This window comes from Schistosoma mansoni, chromosome 3 (genome assembly GCF_000237925.1).
Source record: "Schistosoma mansoni strain Puerto Rico chromosome 3, complete genome".
Taxonomy (NCBI): Eukaryota; Metazoa; Platyhelminthes; class Trematoda; order Strigeidida; family Schistosomatidae; genus Schistosoma; species Schistosoma mansoni.
Window position 1 is genome coordinate 26,222,837 of NC_031497.1, and position 18,118 is coordinate 26,240,954.

Genomic DNA, 18,118 nt, shown 5'->3' on the forward strand with positions numbered 1-18,118 from the left:
CACCAAACAGAAATGGAATGCTTGTCGAAAGATTGTAAAGATTGCACTGAAGTAAACAGGAAGGGTAACACAAAGGAATTGGGAATTAGAAGAATCAAGAAGGATTGAAAGGACAATTGATGGGGGATTTCCAAATGAAGTATTTAATGTATAGTTCTCATATTTTATGAAAGAACTGTAATTTTGTATTAAGCAATAAATTTGTTATCCCTACTAAGTCTTCGCTCACTGTAGTACTTGTTAGATGTTTAGCATTTAATTCACCCACATATATCTCTGCTCAGATATAACCGGTTCACCTCTGATATAGAGAATGGTGAATATTTAACTCTTCACCCATCATACAATTACATTACCGAAGTAGTGTGCAATATAAAATTCGCTACTTTGGAATAATGATTCGCAACTAGTTGGTCACTGGGTAGTGACCAATTTCATGATCACCAAGTCCTTCAAGACGTTTTTAGAATTCTATTGATCGACTTGCAGTGTGGCTATTAGTCTAAGTGACTTGACGTCACGTGATTTATGTTGATATATTAGGTGGTCAGAGGTAGTCTACAGGAAACCGCCGACCCAAGTTCCATGCTCCTTGGAACTCGTTATTCACAACGCTAACAACTTTTACCGGTTTCTGAGTTCTTGAAGCCGAATTTCATTCAGCCTATTATAATTTCGTAATTGTAGTATACTTAGCAAGAAGGTGAACAAAAGCGATTCTGTATTGGACAAGGGCAAATGACATTTACTATGAAAGGAATACAACGAAAAGTCATTGAGTATGAAAACATTTTATTTCTTCTTATGAATAGTTTATGCTAATGGCAGCCAGAAAATGTAGTTTTACAACAAAGATGATAATGTAGAAGTAACTAAATGACAACTTTCATCTCAGAAAAGAAGTTCTTATTTCTTGACCGTTGTAGTCATTGTTTCTGCGCTTTCTGTACTGTCATCATCTTCAGTCTCCCTTTCACATGCCCTTAAGAAGAAAAATAAAAAGTATATTTTCAAAATGCTCAAAAGTAATTAAGCGATGAATTAAATACATTTTATTTAACAGAATTTTAGATTTCAGTGGTTGAGATCATAAGTCCATTGAAGCTAGATTACCATGGAAAATCTGGAAGCACTGCATGGCTGTTTCGTCCTATTGTGGGACTCCTCAGCAATGCGCATCCACAATCCCGACTCACGCGATTCGAACCCAGGATCTATCAGTCTCCCTCTCGAGCGCTTAACCTCTAGACCAGTGGGTCAGCTGGTATCCAACGGTGTTAATACCTAACTTCAACCGATTCACGAAATTGAGCGGTACATCCACCATTGTCTTCAGTGAATTATTATCTCACAACAGACCCGGTTGTTTATTCAATACCAATATTAATTAGTTCAATACATAAACTACGGTTTCTAAGGGTATTGTGTTATGTGATGATGCTGTCCAGAATGTGAATAAAAACTCCATGACTAACCATTTAGCTCAGGCTACATAACACCTTTACAATTTCCCTACTCAGTAACAAATATTCATTATGGAAAGCAGAGATGGATAGTGCCTAGCAGTGGAATCCAGGACGAGCGTTTCGTCCTATTTGGCACTCGTCAGCTGGATGTACTTGCATCTCAGAGTTGATGTTCACTCTGGGACTCGAACCCATTACCTTTCGCAATACGCACAGTATGCACATATGCCAATTAGAGACTGACCAGTTGCAGTTCTAACACATCGATGAGAAGATTCAAACAACCAATACTAAATGAATTTAAATATTCATTATGGATCTTATAACTTACACTGTCATTATACGAATTCCTTTTTTATCCTTTTTCTCTTTTTCATTTGGTCTAGAAAAGTCAATATCAGTATCGCATATTCCATCTTCCACTTTTAAATTCAATTTATCATTTAAAGTATAATTATATCCATTAATATTTAACACCATGGAACCTATGTATTCAAAAAAGAAAGGTAGAAAAGGAATTAATATAAATTTGATATCAACTACTGAATTGCTTTTTAAGTAATCAACTTGATTGATTCTTCATTAGAAATTTCAACACTACTTTTATAGTTGAAATCATGAGTCCATTGAAGCTAGACCACCATGGAAAACCTGAAAGCACTGGACGGCTTTTTTGTCCTATTTTGGGACTCTTCATCAGTGCGCATCCACGATCCTACACTCACGAGATTAGAACCCAGGACCGATCAGTCTCGCGCCAGACAATTGGTGAACGGTTTCTCAAAATCGTGGATTGGTTGAAGTTAGACATTAACACCGTTGGATGCCGGCCGGCTCAGTGGTCTAGTTGTTAAGAGTTCGAGTGCGAGACTGGTAGGTCCTGGGTTCGAAACTCGCAAGTGCGAGATCGTGGATGCACACTGCTGAGGAGTCCCACAATAGGACAAAACGGCCGTCTAGTGCTTCCAGGTTTTTCATGGTGGTCTAGCTCATGATTTCAACTATAAAAATACTAAAATCTCCACAAAACCCTCTTCTGATTATACGAATTAAGCAAAGATTTGTAGATAGAAGTGATATGACAAACAATCCTTAATTCAATTATTACAAATTTAAATGATGAACTCTCTCTTAGACCTGACCAATTTTGTAGATTATTAATTTGGATATGTATAATTGTAAAACCTAAAAAGAATATTCTTTATTCATTCTTATTAACTACTCTGTATATTACTTGATACTCACCATTTGTGTTGATTATAAATGGAGCATTAAAACTTCTCGGCTTGTTGGCCATTATCAAGCTAATGAAAGTTAAACATATCAATGATAAACGAATCATTTTTCTTATCTAAAATATAGAAAATATTAATTATTAGATAAAAAAGTACAAGAAGAAGAAAAAGAAGAAGGAGAAGAAGAAGAAGAAGAAGAAGGGGGAGGAGGAGGAAGAGGAGAAGGAGAAGAAGACAAAGAAGAAGAAGAAGAAGGAGGAGAAGAAGAGGAAGAAGAAGAAGAGGAGGAAGAAGAAGAAGAAGAGGAAGAAGAAGAAGAGGAAGAAGAAGAAGAAGAGGAAGAAGAAGAAGAAGAAGAGGAAGAAGAAGAAGAATGATGAGAAGAGGAAGAAGGATAAGAAGATGAAGAAGAAGAAGAAGGAAGGAAGAGGAGAAGAAGAAGAAGAAGAAGAGGAAGAAGAAGGAGAGGAAGAAAAAGAAGAAGAAGAAGGAGGAGGAGGAGGAAGAGGAGAAGGAGAAGAAGACAAAGAAGAAGAAGAAGAAGAAGAAGAGGAAGAAGAAGGAGAAGAAGAGGAAGAAGAAGAAGAATGATGAGAAGAGGAAGAAGGATAAGAAGATGAAGAAGAAGAAGGAAGGAAGGAAGAGGAGAAGAAGAAGAAGAACAACAACAACATAAACATATTGTAGAATTGAAAATTTACACTTTTAATTTACATTCTCAAGTAGAACTTTTTCATAGATATGAGGGTTGATTATTTATAATTTCATAATTATTATATTTTAACCAATTAGATTGATATCAATCAGCTGAATTGATTGATTTTGTTCCCATTCCCCCCCCCAAAAAAAAGAAGACGGAAGAAAACAATATTGATTAGATGTTAATTATAACAAATTTATTTGATTTTTTTTTATTTGACACAAGAATCAAATGAATAGTTCTCATATAAAGTGATATATTAACAATATTATAGTTGAAATCATAAATCAATTGAAGATAGACCATCATGGAAAACCTGGAAGCATTGGACGATCGTTTTGTCCTACTGTGGGACTTCTCTAGGTTTTCAATGGTGGTCTAGATTCATTTGATTGATGATTTCAACCATAAAATGACTAAAATCTCCATAAAACCCCCTTCTGATATTAACAATAGTTGAAGAAATAAATTGAATCAATTGACCCAATATTAGTCGAGGGTAAATATCCATCATCCTCTATTGCCAGATACTTAGTTGAAACAGATCATAATATTGATCTTAACATGGATTTTGTGGGGTTGTAAAAAAAGTGTAAAAGGGCGTATACTAAGGGTTTTATTGGAGTCATATCCATATGAAAATTCAAACATACTTTGTGCATTCAAATACGGTTTGTTCTTACCTTAAACCTACTCTGGTATTATTAGCTTATTATCCAGAGTGATGGGATTTCAAATTGTTTGTATATTATTACTTTCCTCATTATCCTTGTCTCTTATTACCTCCATATCCATTCTAGTGGACCTTTTAGTATTACATATAAATGTTCTTAAGTAATATATGTGTGACCAGATTGTTCGAAATGTATTGTGTTAATATATCCATCTTTGCTTACCATGCTTGTGAATTTAGTCTATATCAAGGCAATACGCACAGTATGCATATATGCCAATTAGAGATTGACCAGTTGCAGTCCTAACACATCGATGGGAAGATTCAAACAAACAATACTAAGTGAATTTAAACTTCACTCCAATGCCTAAACAAGTGACTATCAGGACTCAGTGGCCGAGTGGATAATGCGATGGTGTTTGAAACGAACGGTACTGGGCTGGAGTCCTAGAGTGAACATCAACTCTGAGATGCAGGTACAATTAGCTGACGAGTCCCAAATAGGAAGAAACGCTCATCCTGGATTCCACTGCTAGCCACTATCCATCTTTCCTTACAATGCCCGTGAGTTAAGGCTATATCGAGGCAATACGCACAGTATGCATATATACCAATTCGAGATTGACCAGTTTCAGTCCTAAACATCAATGGGAAGATTCAAACAACCAATACTAAGTGAACATTACTGTTTAGTCTTTATTAACTACATTTTAGTGAAAATAAGCCGATACACTACTCATTTTCAAAGTTAAGAATCGCAACTAATCAAATATGTTAACTTTTACCTAATGGATTAGTTAATTTATTGAACACCAGTCTGTTTATATTACTGTGAAACATGGTCTATGAAAGTACAGGATATACGTACATTGCATGTATTTATTCATATGTATCTTTAAAGGATTAGTTGATTAAATTGGGACATACGATCGAACAATTCTAAGTTTAGGTAGAGAGTATAACATAAAGACGACAAATTGATTGATGAAACTGCAAACGCTCATAGATTGTAGTGGGTGGGACCTGTGATACGAATATCCGACTAGTATTTACCGTGACGCGTATTTTTCGATCGGGATAGAAATAGAATGGAAGACAACTAACTGTGACCAAACCAATACAAGGCATCGGATCATGGAGTCATTAACCAATGGACTTATTCATGTTGATAAATGCAGACTGGCTGACCTAAGTTAGCGTTATATCCATGATCAATTGTTTAAGAGGTTGAGAGACATGGGTAAAAATTGGTATCAGTGGGGCAGATGAACTCAACCATTTTCATCCCTTAACTCATATTATATTATAACATTTCATACCTTTAACCCTTTGGATTCATTCCTTCCTCGTAGATAGTATTTTCCTACGTTTAGTCATTCCTTCTGTCAATCATACAACTGTTATTTGGATAATTGCTTTTCATTCTGTTAATTTTTTCTTCCTGTAGTGATGTTGTAAAGCAAATTTAGGTGATTTGATTGACAAGAATAGTCATTCAACGATTGTGGATTTGATTGAATTTCTTTGATCTCCGTTTATACATGGATGATAACGGGAGTAGAAAGTTGGTAATAAGTATCCAAAGTAGTACATACGATCATTATTATTTTGTGGCAAGCTTATAAACTTTAACCGAAAATTACGTGAACTCAATATATGTTTACACTTTTCTACCTGGTGATAACTTAGATCAACTTCTAGTGTAGCCCTTTTGGTTATTTTAAGATATGGTCTTGAAAAGAATTAGTGATAATGTTATCGATACCAAAAGCATCTGTTATCCTCAACAGGAACTGCCAAGAACCTTTATGAATCAGAGTTGCCAAACCGTACAGGTGGCCAACTCGATCAAAGGTAATAAAAGCGAAAATAATATTAAATGCAACTATAGGTTAATAATCAGAGCTACAGTACAAAGGTGGAGCAAATTATGTAGCAGAATGGATGTTTAGGAATGATACAGCTAAAAATTTAGAGAGTGAATACATCTGCATCAATGTGAAATATTTGGGGCTATTGCGCTCTACATCATCAACCAAAAGATATGACTACTGAACTGAGTATACTGATATCTTATGGAGTGATATGACGTATTCGTCTTTGTACATCTTACTTTTTGTTAACTACTTCTATCTCATTCAACAATAGAGTCGGGGTAGAGAGTGAATAAGCTAACGTAATACGTATTCTAACTGATTCAGTCGATGACAATTTTTAGCATCATCAATCGATTAGCAATTTCTGCCTAGCATTCCACCTCAGTATTACTCATTAAGTGGTTCAATCTCATAACCTAGTACTGATTTGAATACGCTTATGAATAAATAGTTACCGTATACATAAGTCTTTTACTTCTGTCGATTGATAAATGGTTAGAGGTAATCAACAGAAAACATACAGATTTCCTGCTATTCGGCATAAATCATCAAGGACTGCTTACAATCCTGATGGGATTGATGATACCTGTATCCATCGTGAGGTTAGTTGTGACTCAAATACACCAAAGATAACGTCCTATTTATGTTTCAATGTAGGCATCAGTTTTTTTAGGATTGCAAGAAAGCCTTACTGACGAATGTCAAATGTCACGGAACCCTTTGTCCAGAGCTTTTATTGACTACCTCGAATTACATAATATTTCAATATAGTTCGCTTGACGTTGAAACACTTAAAATTGATAACCACATTTCAGCTTGATTGATAACATTTAATCAGTACTGAAGGACTAGATATATGTATAACATCAGTCACTTTGTTGAATGTATTTCACAGCCGTAAAACAATATGGAGCCGGACTGTAATAATAATAATAATAATAATAATAATGTATTCTGCTAATAATTATTACAGAATCCATCCCATGGTATTGTTTGTTTGAATCTTCCCATTGATTTTTAGGACTGCCATTGATCTGTCTCTTATTAGCATATGTGCATACTGTGTGTATTTCCTCGATATAGCCCTAAAACACAAGCATTGTAAGCAAAGATGGGTAGTGACTAGCAGTGGAATCCAGGACTCAGTACTTACTTACTTACTTACGCCTGTTACTCCTAATGAAGCATAGGCCGCCAGCCAGCATTCTCCAACCCACTCTGTCATTGGCCTTCTTTTCTAGTTCTATCCAATTTTTGTTCATTATTCTCATGTCTGTCTCCATTTCTCGACGTAATGTGTTCGCCAGTCTTCCTCTTCTCCCTTGGCCTTCAGGATCCCATGTGAGGACTTGTCTTGTGATGCAGTTGACTGCTTTCCCCAATGTGTGTCCTATCCACTTCCACCGCTTCTTACTGATTTCTTCCTCCACTGGATGGAATCTGGTCTGTTCTCTCCCACAGTAGCTTGTTTCTGATAGCGTCTGGCCAACGGATCCGAAGTATCTTGCGTAGACAACTGTTAATAAACACTTATACCTTCTGGATGATTGCTTTCATAGTTCTCCAAGTTTCCGCCCCATACAGTAGAACTATCTTAATATTTGTATTGAAAATTCTGATCTTGGTGTTGGCTGATAACTATTTTGAGTTCCAGATGTTCTTCAGTTGTAAATATGCTGCTCTTGCTTTACCAAGACTCAGTAGCTAAGTGAACAACGCGATGACGTTTGAAGCGAACGGTACCGAGTTCGAGTCCCAGAGTGAACATCAACTCTGAGATGCAGGTATATCCAGTTGACAAGTTCCAAATAGGACGAAGTGGAGCTCGTCGTAGATTCCACTTCTAGCCACTATCCATCTTTGCTTACAATCCATCCCAGTTTACAAACATAATCAGTTTATTATATTTAATAATATTAAATATAAAAGATATTAGATTGTTTGAACTGTTCTCATTCAAATAATTGTCCTGGTAATAGATCTTTACTTTACCTCTGCTAAAAGGTCAACTAACTTTGATTTTTTCTTCTAAGATCTATCAAATAAATCTTGTCAAAACTAGATAATGAATAAGAACATAACTAGTCTTGTCAATCTAATACATATTTTCCCCATTTCATAATTGTCCAATTTATTAAGTAATCAATTAAGTAGTTAATCAATTTAAAAATGAAATTGTTTAACATTGACAATCGACTATGTGTCCAGGTTATATATAATAACTATTAGATAAATAGAATCATGGTAAAGAAGGGATTACTGAATTTAGTCTGTTTTGTTAAGTGAGTATATTAAATTTGTTTAATATTAAAGAAGTATATACATAACTGAAATAGTGAATAATTTAAGTTCAGTTTAGGAGTTTAATTGACAAAGAAGACAAACTACAGAAGGGGATTTTGTGGAGATTTTAGTAATTTTATAGTTGAATTCATGAGTTAATTAAAACTAGACCATAATGGAAAACTTGGAAGCACTGGATGGCAGTGCGCATCCACGATCCCGACTCGCGAGATTCGAACCTAGGACCTATCGGTCTCGCGTGCGAGCGCTTAACAACTAGACCACTGAGCCGACTGACAACCAACGGTGTTAATGTCTAACTTCAACCAACCCACGAAATTGAGCGACAATTACACCATTGTCTTCAGTGAGTTACTATCTCGCAACAGACCGGGTTGAGCTCCACTGGTCACTGCTTCTCACTAGAACTCCAGGAAATACCTCTTGAAGCTAGTTACTAGTGAGCATATGTTTATTATCAGAAGGTGGTTTTGTGGAGATTTTCATAATTCTATAGTTGATTTCTTGCTCATAAAAAACAATTAGATCATTTATAAACATACACACACATACAAACAAATTGCTGACATTCATTTGAAGATCTTTTATTTGAAGATAGACCACCATGAAAAACGTAAAAGCATTGGATGGTCGTTTGAATCTCGAGAGGCAGGATCATGGATGCGCACTGACGAGGAGTCCTCTAATAGGAGGAAACGCCCGTCCAGTGCTTCCAGGTTTTCCATGGTGATCTAACTACAATTGAATCATGAATTCAACTATAAAATTACTAAAATCTCCAACAAAAACCTCTTCTGATAAAAAAGTCTTCAAACATCAAAACTATTATACTAAAAAAATAAGTAAACATAATTTCTGTATTATTGAAAGTAGAGATCATTTATGAGAAGCTTAATGTTACATCTTATTTTATTTATTTATTTATTTAAACACATAAATATTGGTACAAAGAGGCATCAGATATATATGCACCACACAAATCTCATTCGATTTGTGTGAAGGCTGTGATACTGCCTAGGTGCCCAAACCGAAACAGGTGGTTTTCTTAAGGGGCCACACCGGGAGCTTTCCACCTAAATGTCTGATTCACAAGTCAGTGGAGCAACGTGAGGAGATGCGGTCCCATGGTAGCCGGTGACCAATAATTGGTTCATACGCCATTTGTTCCCTCAGGATACTGGAGCCCATGTGCACCATTGGTTTGGGATCAGGGTTTTCCAATTCCCCTAAGTGGACTATCCGTGTCCACCAACCCGGTTAAAGCGTCGGACAATCGCCTTTCGTCCTCTCAATTTTGTAAACAACACTAATGTCACGAGAAGGCAGTGAGTAGGACTTCCGTGGGAGAGGCTATATACGCAGGAGGTCAGTCGCGGCCCGGATAGTTCAGTGGTAACGTCTTTGACTGTGAAGCTGAGTGACACGGGGTCGAATCCGTCAGGGAGCACTAGTTCCCTAAAGATTACAGGTAAACCATGCTGACGAGTGCCAAGTAGTACGAAACCCGGTTCCAGGGTTTCCTGTTGACCACCTCCAACCACCGTCTTATATATATTTTCCATATAACTATGTATACGAGTGTACAGCTTAAGTAAATGATTTCGTCAGATAGAAAATTGTCTTTAAGTCTTATTTATTGTATACTAATCAGTCTTATCTGCAACGTTAAGCGAGTTCGACTACCTGAAGTTCAAAGTGACCTCTTTCGGTACATCACTGACTTTTGAAACTAATCTTTCCACAACTTAACTCATCCTTTGTAAAAAAAAATGTCAAAAATTAAAAGACAAATTAAGTAACAGATATGATACCATTCAGTTAATTGATGATAACGCCATTCTCAAAGATAAACTAAAGTTGTAGTAGTAATGAGCTGGGATGCTTAACGGTGACTAAAGCATTTTTCCGACCGACCGAACTGGATTAATGCTGATGATTGTATTACAGTTCAATGACTAAATTTAATAATGTGCTGAAAACGTAGACTTGGTGTTTTATTAAATTCTCAAATGATATCGGTCTATCAGTTAGTCAGTCAGTCAGTCAATCAGATACAACGTAGGACCAGGCACATATGTACATCGGTCCGAATTTCCATACCTCATTAGCACAACAAGATGAACATCAAACTCAAAGAAGTAGTTAATTTAGTGGTGATAATATATAAAAGATAGGTTGTATATAAGGATATAGTATAGGAAGAAAGACAGATATGAAGCAATTTTAATCTCACCGTCTAAGGGAAGATAAAGAGTGTATACACCTACGCCATTCTGATCGTTTCTGAGCCATGTCACCTACAGTCTCCAACCATTGGTTACGATAGTCATGAGAACCCCAACCAAGTAGTTTGCATCTACAAACATGGTTCAGACTAGAAGTTAGTGACTTCAATCTCTGATGCCACGTTTTCGTTTGGCCGTCCCTAACTTTCTTCCAACCATCCCCTACACTAGTCAGCATAGCGCGTCGTGGTAACCAGTGGTTGGGCATGCGTAATATTTGGCCCAACCATCTCAGTCGATTAACATTCATGACCTCATCAACTGATTTACCATTATCATTCCCTGGTACTCTGCATCTAACCTCACTATTACTTACCCGGTTATCCCAGCAGATGTGAGCAATATTTCTAAAACATCTGTGGTCAAATACTAGTAACCTACGAGTATCTTCTACTCTTAATAGCCATGTTTCGCAGCCGTAAAGTAGAACAGAGCGAACTGCTGTGCAGTATACTCGTCCCTTAATTAATAGACAGATATCTCGTCTTCGCCATAAGTGACGTAAGTTGGTAAAAGCCAAACGAGCTTTTTGAATCCGTGCAGAGATTTCTTCAGACACCAACCCATTAGGGCTGATCAGACTTCCAAGATAAATGAAGTTGTCGATGCATTCGACTACTTCACTCCCTATCCTTAGTTCAGGTGTTGACGCAGACCAGTCCTGGAGTAACAATTTACATTTAGAGGGGTAGAAACGCATCACAAACATCCTGATATTATTACTCAATTCTAACAGAAGACTCTGATATCGGTCTATAATAAATCTTGTTTTTTTAAATAAATCGATTATCAGTGTTACAATACTTTAAAACGTTCAGATGTCCGTCAAAAATAACACTCCTACTATTCTTCCAACTTATATATCCAATAAGGTTGAAGGAAATACCTTCTAGTTAATGATCAAAGATTTTTATCGAAATAACAAACATCAGCAAGAAAACCATTAAGAAACAAGATTTTACAAATGTTTGGAATAATGTAGTTGAGCTATTCTATGAATACATCTAGCACTATATTGAAGATATGAAGTCATGTTAAATTGCATATATTATGTAGAAACATTCAATTGCAATTTATCCGAAATATAGCTTGATTATCATCTAATACAAACACTATTAATTTCTTCTGAAGACTCTACAGGTCATATTAGGGAATGATGGTAAATCAGTTGATGAGGTCATGAATGTTAATCGACTGAGATGGTTGGGCCAAATATTACGCATGCCCAACCACTGGTTACCACGACGCGCTATGCTGACTAGTGTAGGGGATGGTTGGAAGAAAGTTAGGGACGGCCAAACGAAAACGTGGCATCAGAGATTGAAGTCACTAACTTCTAGTCTGAACCATGTTTGTAGATGCAAACTACTTGGTTGGGGTTCTCATGACTATCGTAACCAATGGTTGGAGACTGTAGGTGACATGGCTCAGAAACGATCAGAATGGCGTAGGTGTATACACTCTTTATCTTCCCTTAGACGGTGAGATTAAAATTGCTTCATATCTGTCTTTCTTCCTATACTATATCCTTATATACAACCTATCTTTTATATATTACCACCATTAAATTAACTACTATGAATTCGGTGTTCATCTTGTTGTACTAATGAGGTATGGAAACTTGGACCGATGTATATGTGTGCCTGGTCCTACGTTGTAGCTGATTGACTACAGGTCGTGAGTTCTTACTAGAATTCTGAAATCCCCGTCTCGAAACAAGTTCATGATTTTTTTTTTTAATTCTCAATATTTCTCTGACTGCAACCAATGTTCGATAATAACGTTCTGTAGATCAGGCTTTGTTCAAAATCATTAGGAAATGAGGTACATTGTCTAAACTGAATTAGATAACCGTTAATCACAGTTTAGTTTCAATCTCTAGAAATATGTGGTTCTTATTTTTATAAACTAAATGGTCAAAAGACTGAGTACTTAAAGCAATTAGTCCCTCTTATAAATTTCGATAGAACAATAAGAAGATGGGGTTGATCTGAAAAATGTTGATGTATTTACACTATAAATTTCGAACAATCTGGTCACACATATACTTGTCAAGGAGTTTTATGTGAAAATTAATAAACGTCAATTAAATGAGAAGCAGTGACCTTTGGAGTTCAACCAAGTCTCTTGTGAGATAGTAACTCACTGAAAACAACGGTGGACGGTTGCTCAATTTCGTAGATTAGTTGAAGTTAGACATTAACACCGTTGGATGCCAGTCGGCTCAGTGGTCTAGAGGTTAAGCGCTCGCGCGCTAGACTGTTAGGTCTTGAATTTGAATCTCGCGAGTTGGGATTGTGGATGCGCACTGCTGAGGAGTCCCACAATAGGAGGAAACGGCCTTCCAGTGCTTCCAGGTTTTCCATAGTGGTCTAGTTTCAATTGACTCATGAATTCAACTGTTAAGATTGAGTAATAATTATAAACAAAGGAGAGAGAAAAGAAATCAACATTGTATACAAAGAATAGGAAATCGTTGCATTATCCTAAGTCATTAAATGACTTAAGGATTACAGGGCAAATTCAAGGTTATGACAAATTGTTCTGCACACATAAGGGGGGAGGTAAATTTACGATTAGACAAAGCTTCTATAAACCTAAGAATTCATCTTTGACGATTTTTATGCAACGTTTTAAAAGCTATATTGATGTCGATTCTGAGCCCTGATTCAATTATGTGCTTTGCCATTGATCGCCCCCAAATGCCCTGGTACGGTCGAGAGTGGAGAGAGTCAGCTCTCCCTCTCGAAAAGCTCTCACATAGCCACGCGTATATAGCCTCTGTCAGTGAAGTCCTACTCACTGCCTTCTCACAGTGGCATTACTGTTGTTTACAAAATTGACAGGATGAAAAGAGAATGTCCGGTGCTTTAACCGGGTTGGTGGACACGGAATGTTCACCTAGAGGAGTTGAAAAACCCTCATCCCAAACCAATGGTGCACATGGGCTCCAGTATCTTGAAGGAACAAATGGCGAATGAATCAATTGTTGGTCACCGGCTACCATGTGACTGCATCTCCTCACGATGCTCCACTGCCTTGTGGACTAGATATTCAGGTCAAAGGCTCCGGGTGTGGCCCCCTAAGTAAACCACCTGCTTCAGTCTGGGCACCTGAGCAGTATCCCAGCCCTCACACAAATCGAATGAGATTTGTGAGACGCATATTTATCTGGTGCTTTTTTGTACCAATATTTGTGTTTAACTAAATAAAATAAATAAAATTTGCCATTGATCAACATAGTGTTCTACTTCCCATGTTCACCTGAGTATTTGAAGCTAACTGGTTTTGAAAGCCTCTAGACACATGATCTATAATCCTTGATCTCATATATGTGCGCCCACACAAACGTGTAAATTGGTAAATGCTATGGTATGTGACGGAATCTTTCGTTCATTATCTCGGTCTGTTTGGAATCATGAGCTTAGCCCTTTCAAACACAGCCATTTTAGCAGCGTAATAGGTTTTCTTTTTGACTACTTGTAGTATCTGTCTTAAATTCATACTGTTATATTCACCTCTAAATGGTAAAGAGAAAAACTGTTTTCTTCGGAACAGAATGAACGAGGGGTTTTCGTGTTGATTGACTCTTTCACCTATTTATAAACTTTCGTGGATAGCTATTTGAGACAAGTGAGTCAGTCAGCAATTTCGAGTCTTCTTCAATTATATCTGTGCTGCATTTTCTTTGAATCCTGTTAAAGAGTAAATAATATGAAAGCTAGACAAAAATCGTGTTTTTGATCCCATACTCAACAGAACATGTGCTATGATCAGCCGACAAAATTTATACATATGCTAGGTTGATTGTTATTGGTTAAAATGATACCTTAATTTTCTTTAGACGAAATTGATCTTAATCACAACACTTACATACTTACTTCCGCCTGTTATTCCTAATGAAGCATAGGCCACCAACCACCATTCTTCAACACACTCACTCTTTCATTCACTTTCCTTTCTAGTTCTATCCAGTTTTTGTTCATTCTTCTCATGTCTGTCTCCATTTCTCGACGTGATGTGTTTTTTGGTTTTCCTCTTCTCCTTTGGCCTTCGGGATTCCAAATGAGGGATTGTCTTGTGGCGCAGTTGGGTGATTTCCTCAGTGTGTGTCCTATCCACTTCCAGCTCTTCTTTCTGATTTCTTCCTCCACTGGATGGAATCTTGTTTGTTCTCTCCCACAGTAGGTTGTTCGTGATAGTGTCTGACCAACGGATCAGAAGTGTTTTGCATAGACAACTGTTAATAAACACTTATATCTTTTGGATGATTGCTTTCTTAGTTCTCTAAGTTTTCACTCCATATATTAGAACTTTCTTAACATTTGTATTGAAAATTCTGATCTTGGTGTTGTTCAATAATTGTTTAGAGTTCACAATAGATGTCTATAATTGATAAATATGAGCTACATAACTTAATCTAATCGCTTTCTTTTTTCTCAAAAAAGAACTAAACTACTGATATAGTTTAAAGTAGTTCAACTGATTATACACAAATTTTGATAATGTAACCCTTATATATAAAAAGTAATAATCATTCATTAATAATCAATTTATTGATTATTCATAAGTAGTAATCTTATGTTAACCGTTATTTCCCTTTTTATCCTTTTATCTATTTTGTATTTTACATAATTAGATAATATGTATACAGAATTTGAAAAATTAGATTTTTATTTAATACACAATTTAACATTAATCATTAAAGATGATATATGTGCAACAATTATTGATTTTAAACGACCTACTGATGTTGAAATTCAAACAAAATCTGGTTACCGTAATGTAACTGAGTAAGTTTATTTAGTTGCTAAATGAATACAGAGTATTTTTTTATCAAAGAAAATAGTCTATTTCATGTCCGGCGCTTTAACCGGGTTGGTGAACACGGAAAGTCCACCCAGGGCAGTTGGAAAACCCTGATTCCAAACCAATGGTGTACATGGGCTCCAGGATCCTGAGGGAACACATTGCGTAAAAATCAATCGTTTTGTATGATATACGATTACAACATTAAGAATTACCATTTGCTGTTTGAATAGACAACATGAATTAAAACTTAACGTGTAACATGCACAGTATAACAAAAATCCACTTCCAATTAGTAATGTAAACTATTTGTGTAATTATATCTACATAGAGAATACAGTTTAACATAGATTTAGATATTCCGTCAAACATTTGTATAACGATAAGCAAAGATGGACGGTGGCTAGCAGAGGGATCCAGGACGCGCGTTTCGTCCTACTTCAAACCCGAGAAACAAACCTTATAGATGACATGGTAGGACTAATCTATTTTTCTCGGATAACCAGTATCCCCAGAAATCCTATCTTATAACAATAGGATGAAGGTCTAGAGGAAGTCATCTCAAAATAAGTCACACCTAACCCATCCTAACGTATTTCTACTGCTGGCGGTAAGATCTGGATTAAACTACAGAAAAGGTTGTGTGATACCGTTCCCCAGAAGCTGCCCTTTAGAAGTTCACCAAAGTTCCAGGTTTATAAGGCTCTTCTGGTCCATCAAGAATAACCACTACTCAAACAATAGACCTTACACATATAACATCATTCGAACTCTCTTCATTCATAACATACTACAACGTTCACTTCCTAATATTCTTTCCATCCGTACCACCATCAATCGCTTAAGCAATAGGATGGTTATCATAACTTATTACCTCCTTTCGATGGTTGAAGCAATAGATATTGTGTTTTACCCAAAATTTGAACACTGACACAGAAATCAAAATATATACAATGGGTAAGTCCCAATAATGGCGAAACGAGTATTATGGATCACGCCATAAACAACAATCAAAAATATGATCAGTTTCATAGGAGTACTTTTTTCTGAATACAATTCATATGTACTTTATCAGAAAGAACAATTCATATTGTTTTATAATCCCCGATTTATGCTAACATGACTCCAATAAAGGATTATAACAAGATCTTACATATTACCCGGAAAACTTGAGGATTTTTGAGTATTCCAATGAATGACACAAGCAAGCTAACGACTCTCGTTACATAATAACAATTTCAGCTTTATCATCTTGAAATTGTGTAGAAATAAACAGTTGCTATTAATTAGAGAGACAATCATAGTGATTAAATTCACTTAGTATTGTTTGTTTGTATCTTCCCATTGAAGTTTAGGACTGCAACTGGTCAGTCTCTTATTAGCCATATGTGCATACTGTGCGTATTGCCTCGATATAGCCTTAATTCACAAGCATTATAAGCAAAGATGCATGAACATCCAGCTGACGAGTCCCAAATAGGACAAAACGCGAGTCCTGGATTCCACTGCTAGCCACTATTCATCTTTGCTTATAATCATAGTGATTGTTATTACAAACTAGAATAACGGAACTATTCAAGATAGAACAGATAAACCGCTGCAACTTTACAGTATAACGTGATATCACTTGTTCACAATCAGTTAATTAGGGGTAAGTTATCTCCAGAAAAACACCAGCATTTTAGATTTAGTAACTCTTGTGTTCCAGTTACACAATTTTAATAAACATTAACGAATTAGTGAGAGTTAGATAGAAATATAAAAATTTCCCTGATTACCAAACTGAATGATTAGAGTTAGATTGCAAGTAGAGTAAATAATTTCCGTGCCCCCAAATGCCTTGGTACGGCTGAGAGTGGAGAGAGTCAGCTCTCCCTCTCGAAAAGCTCTCACATAGCCACGCGTATATAGCCTCTGTCAGTGAAGTCCTACTCACTGCCTTCTCACAGTGGCATTACTGTTGTTTACAAAATTGACAGGATGAAAAGAGAATGTCCGGTGCTTTAACCGGGTTGGTGGACACGGAATGTTCACCTAGAGGAGTTGGAAAATCCTCATTCCAAACCAATGGTGCACATGGGATCCAGTTTCCTGACGGAACATATGGCGTATGAACCAGTCGTTAGTCATCGGCTACCATGGGACTGCATCTCCTTACGATGCTTCACTACCTTGTGGATCGGACATTTAGGTCATAGGCTCCTTCCGGGTGTGGCCCCCTAAGTAAACCACCTGCTTCAGTTTGGTCACCTGAGCAGTATCCCAGCCCTCACACAAATCGAATGAGATTTGTGCGGTGCATATATATCTGGTACCTCTTTGTACCAATATTTATGTGTTTAAATACATAAATAAAACAATTTCTTTAAGAAATTCAGCTATATCCAATTGATAAATCTGGATTGGTATTAATTATATGATTTCATTTTATTGATTATTTCAAGCACATGTGGAATTTGGATTAAAAATCCATCAAAAGGTTTAAGATCCAGGAGACCAGAATAATAAAAAAAAAAACCAACAGAACTTACATGATCATGATGGACCAGTGTCATATTACAAATCTGAAATTATTGATGAAGCCATTCTGTTTGTGTAGAAATAAAAACAGACACCTAACTTACCAGCATTTGATAAATTGAATAAATCTTTTTCTTGAAAATCATGAGTGTTTGTTATTATTCAGTGGAACATTAACAGATTGTTGAATGTACAATTTCGAGGAACTTATTCAGTCATCAGTTCAGCTTAATGAAACTATCAAGACAA

The 18,118-nt window shown here is 36.4% G+C and overlaps 2 protein-coding genes across 2 annotated transcripts; one reads left to right on the forward strand and one right to left on the reverse strand.

Moving 5' to 3' along the window:
* Positions 1-906: 906 nt before the first annotated feature.
* On the reverse strand, positions 907-2,763 carry Smp_177100 (hypothetical protein; the record flags this gene model as incomplete). The annotated part of the gene is made up of 3 exons (XM_018799803.1): positions 907-982; positions 1,798-1,951; positions 2,712-2,763. The coding sequence occupies 3 exons, from the start codon at positions 2,761-2,763 to the stop codon at positions 907-909; spliced, it is 282 nt and encodes a 93-aa protein (XP_018651556.1).
* A 3,679-nt stretch (positions 2,764-6,442) lies between these two features.
* Positions 6,443-17,854, forward strand: Smp_177110 (hypothetical protein; the record flags this gene model as incomplete). Its single annotated transcript, XM_018799804.1, has 3 exons — positions 6,443-6,553; positions 15,260-15,333; positions 17,794-17,854. The coding sequence occupies 3 exons, from the start codon at positions 6,443-6,445 to the stop codon at positions 17,852-17,854; spliced, it is 246 nt and encodes an 81-aa protein (XP_018651557.1).
* Between the last annotated feature and the right edge of the window lie 264 nt (positions 17,855-18,118).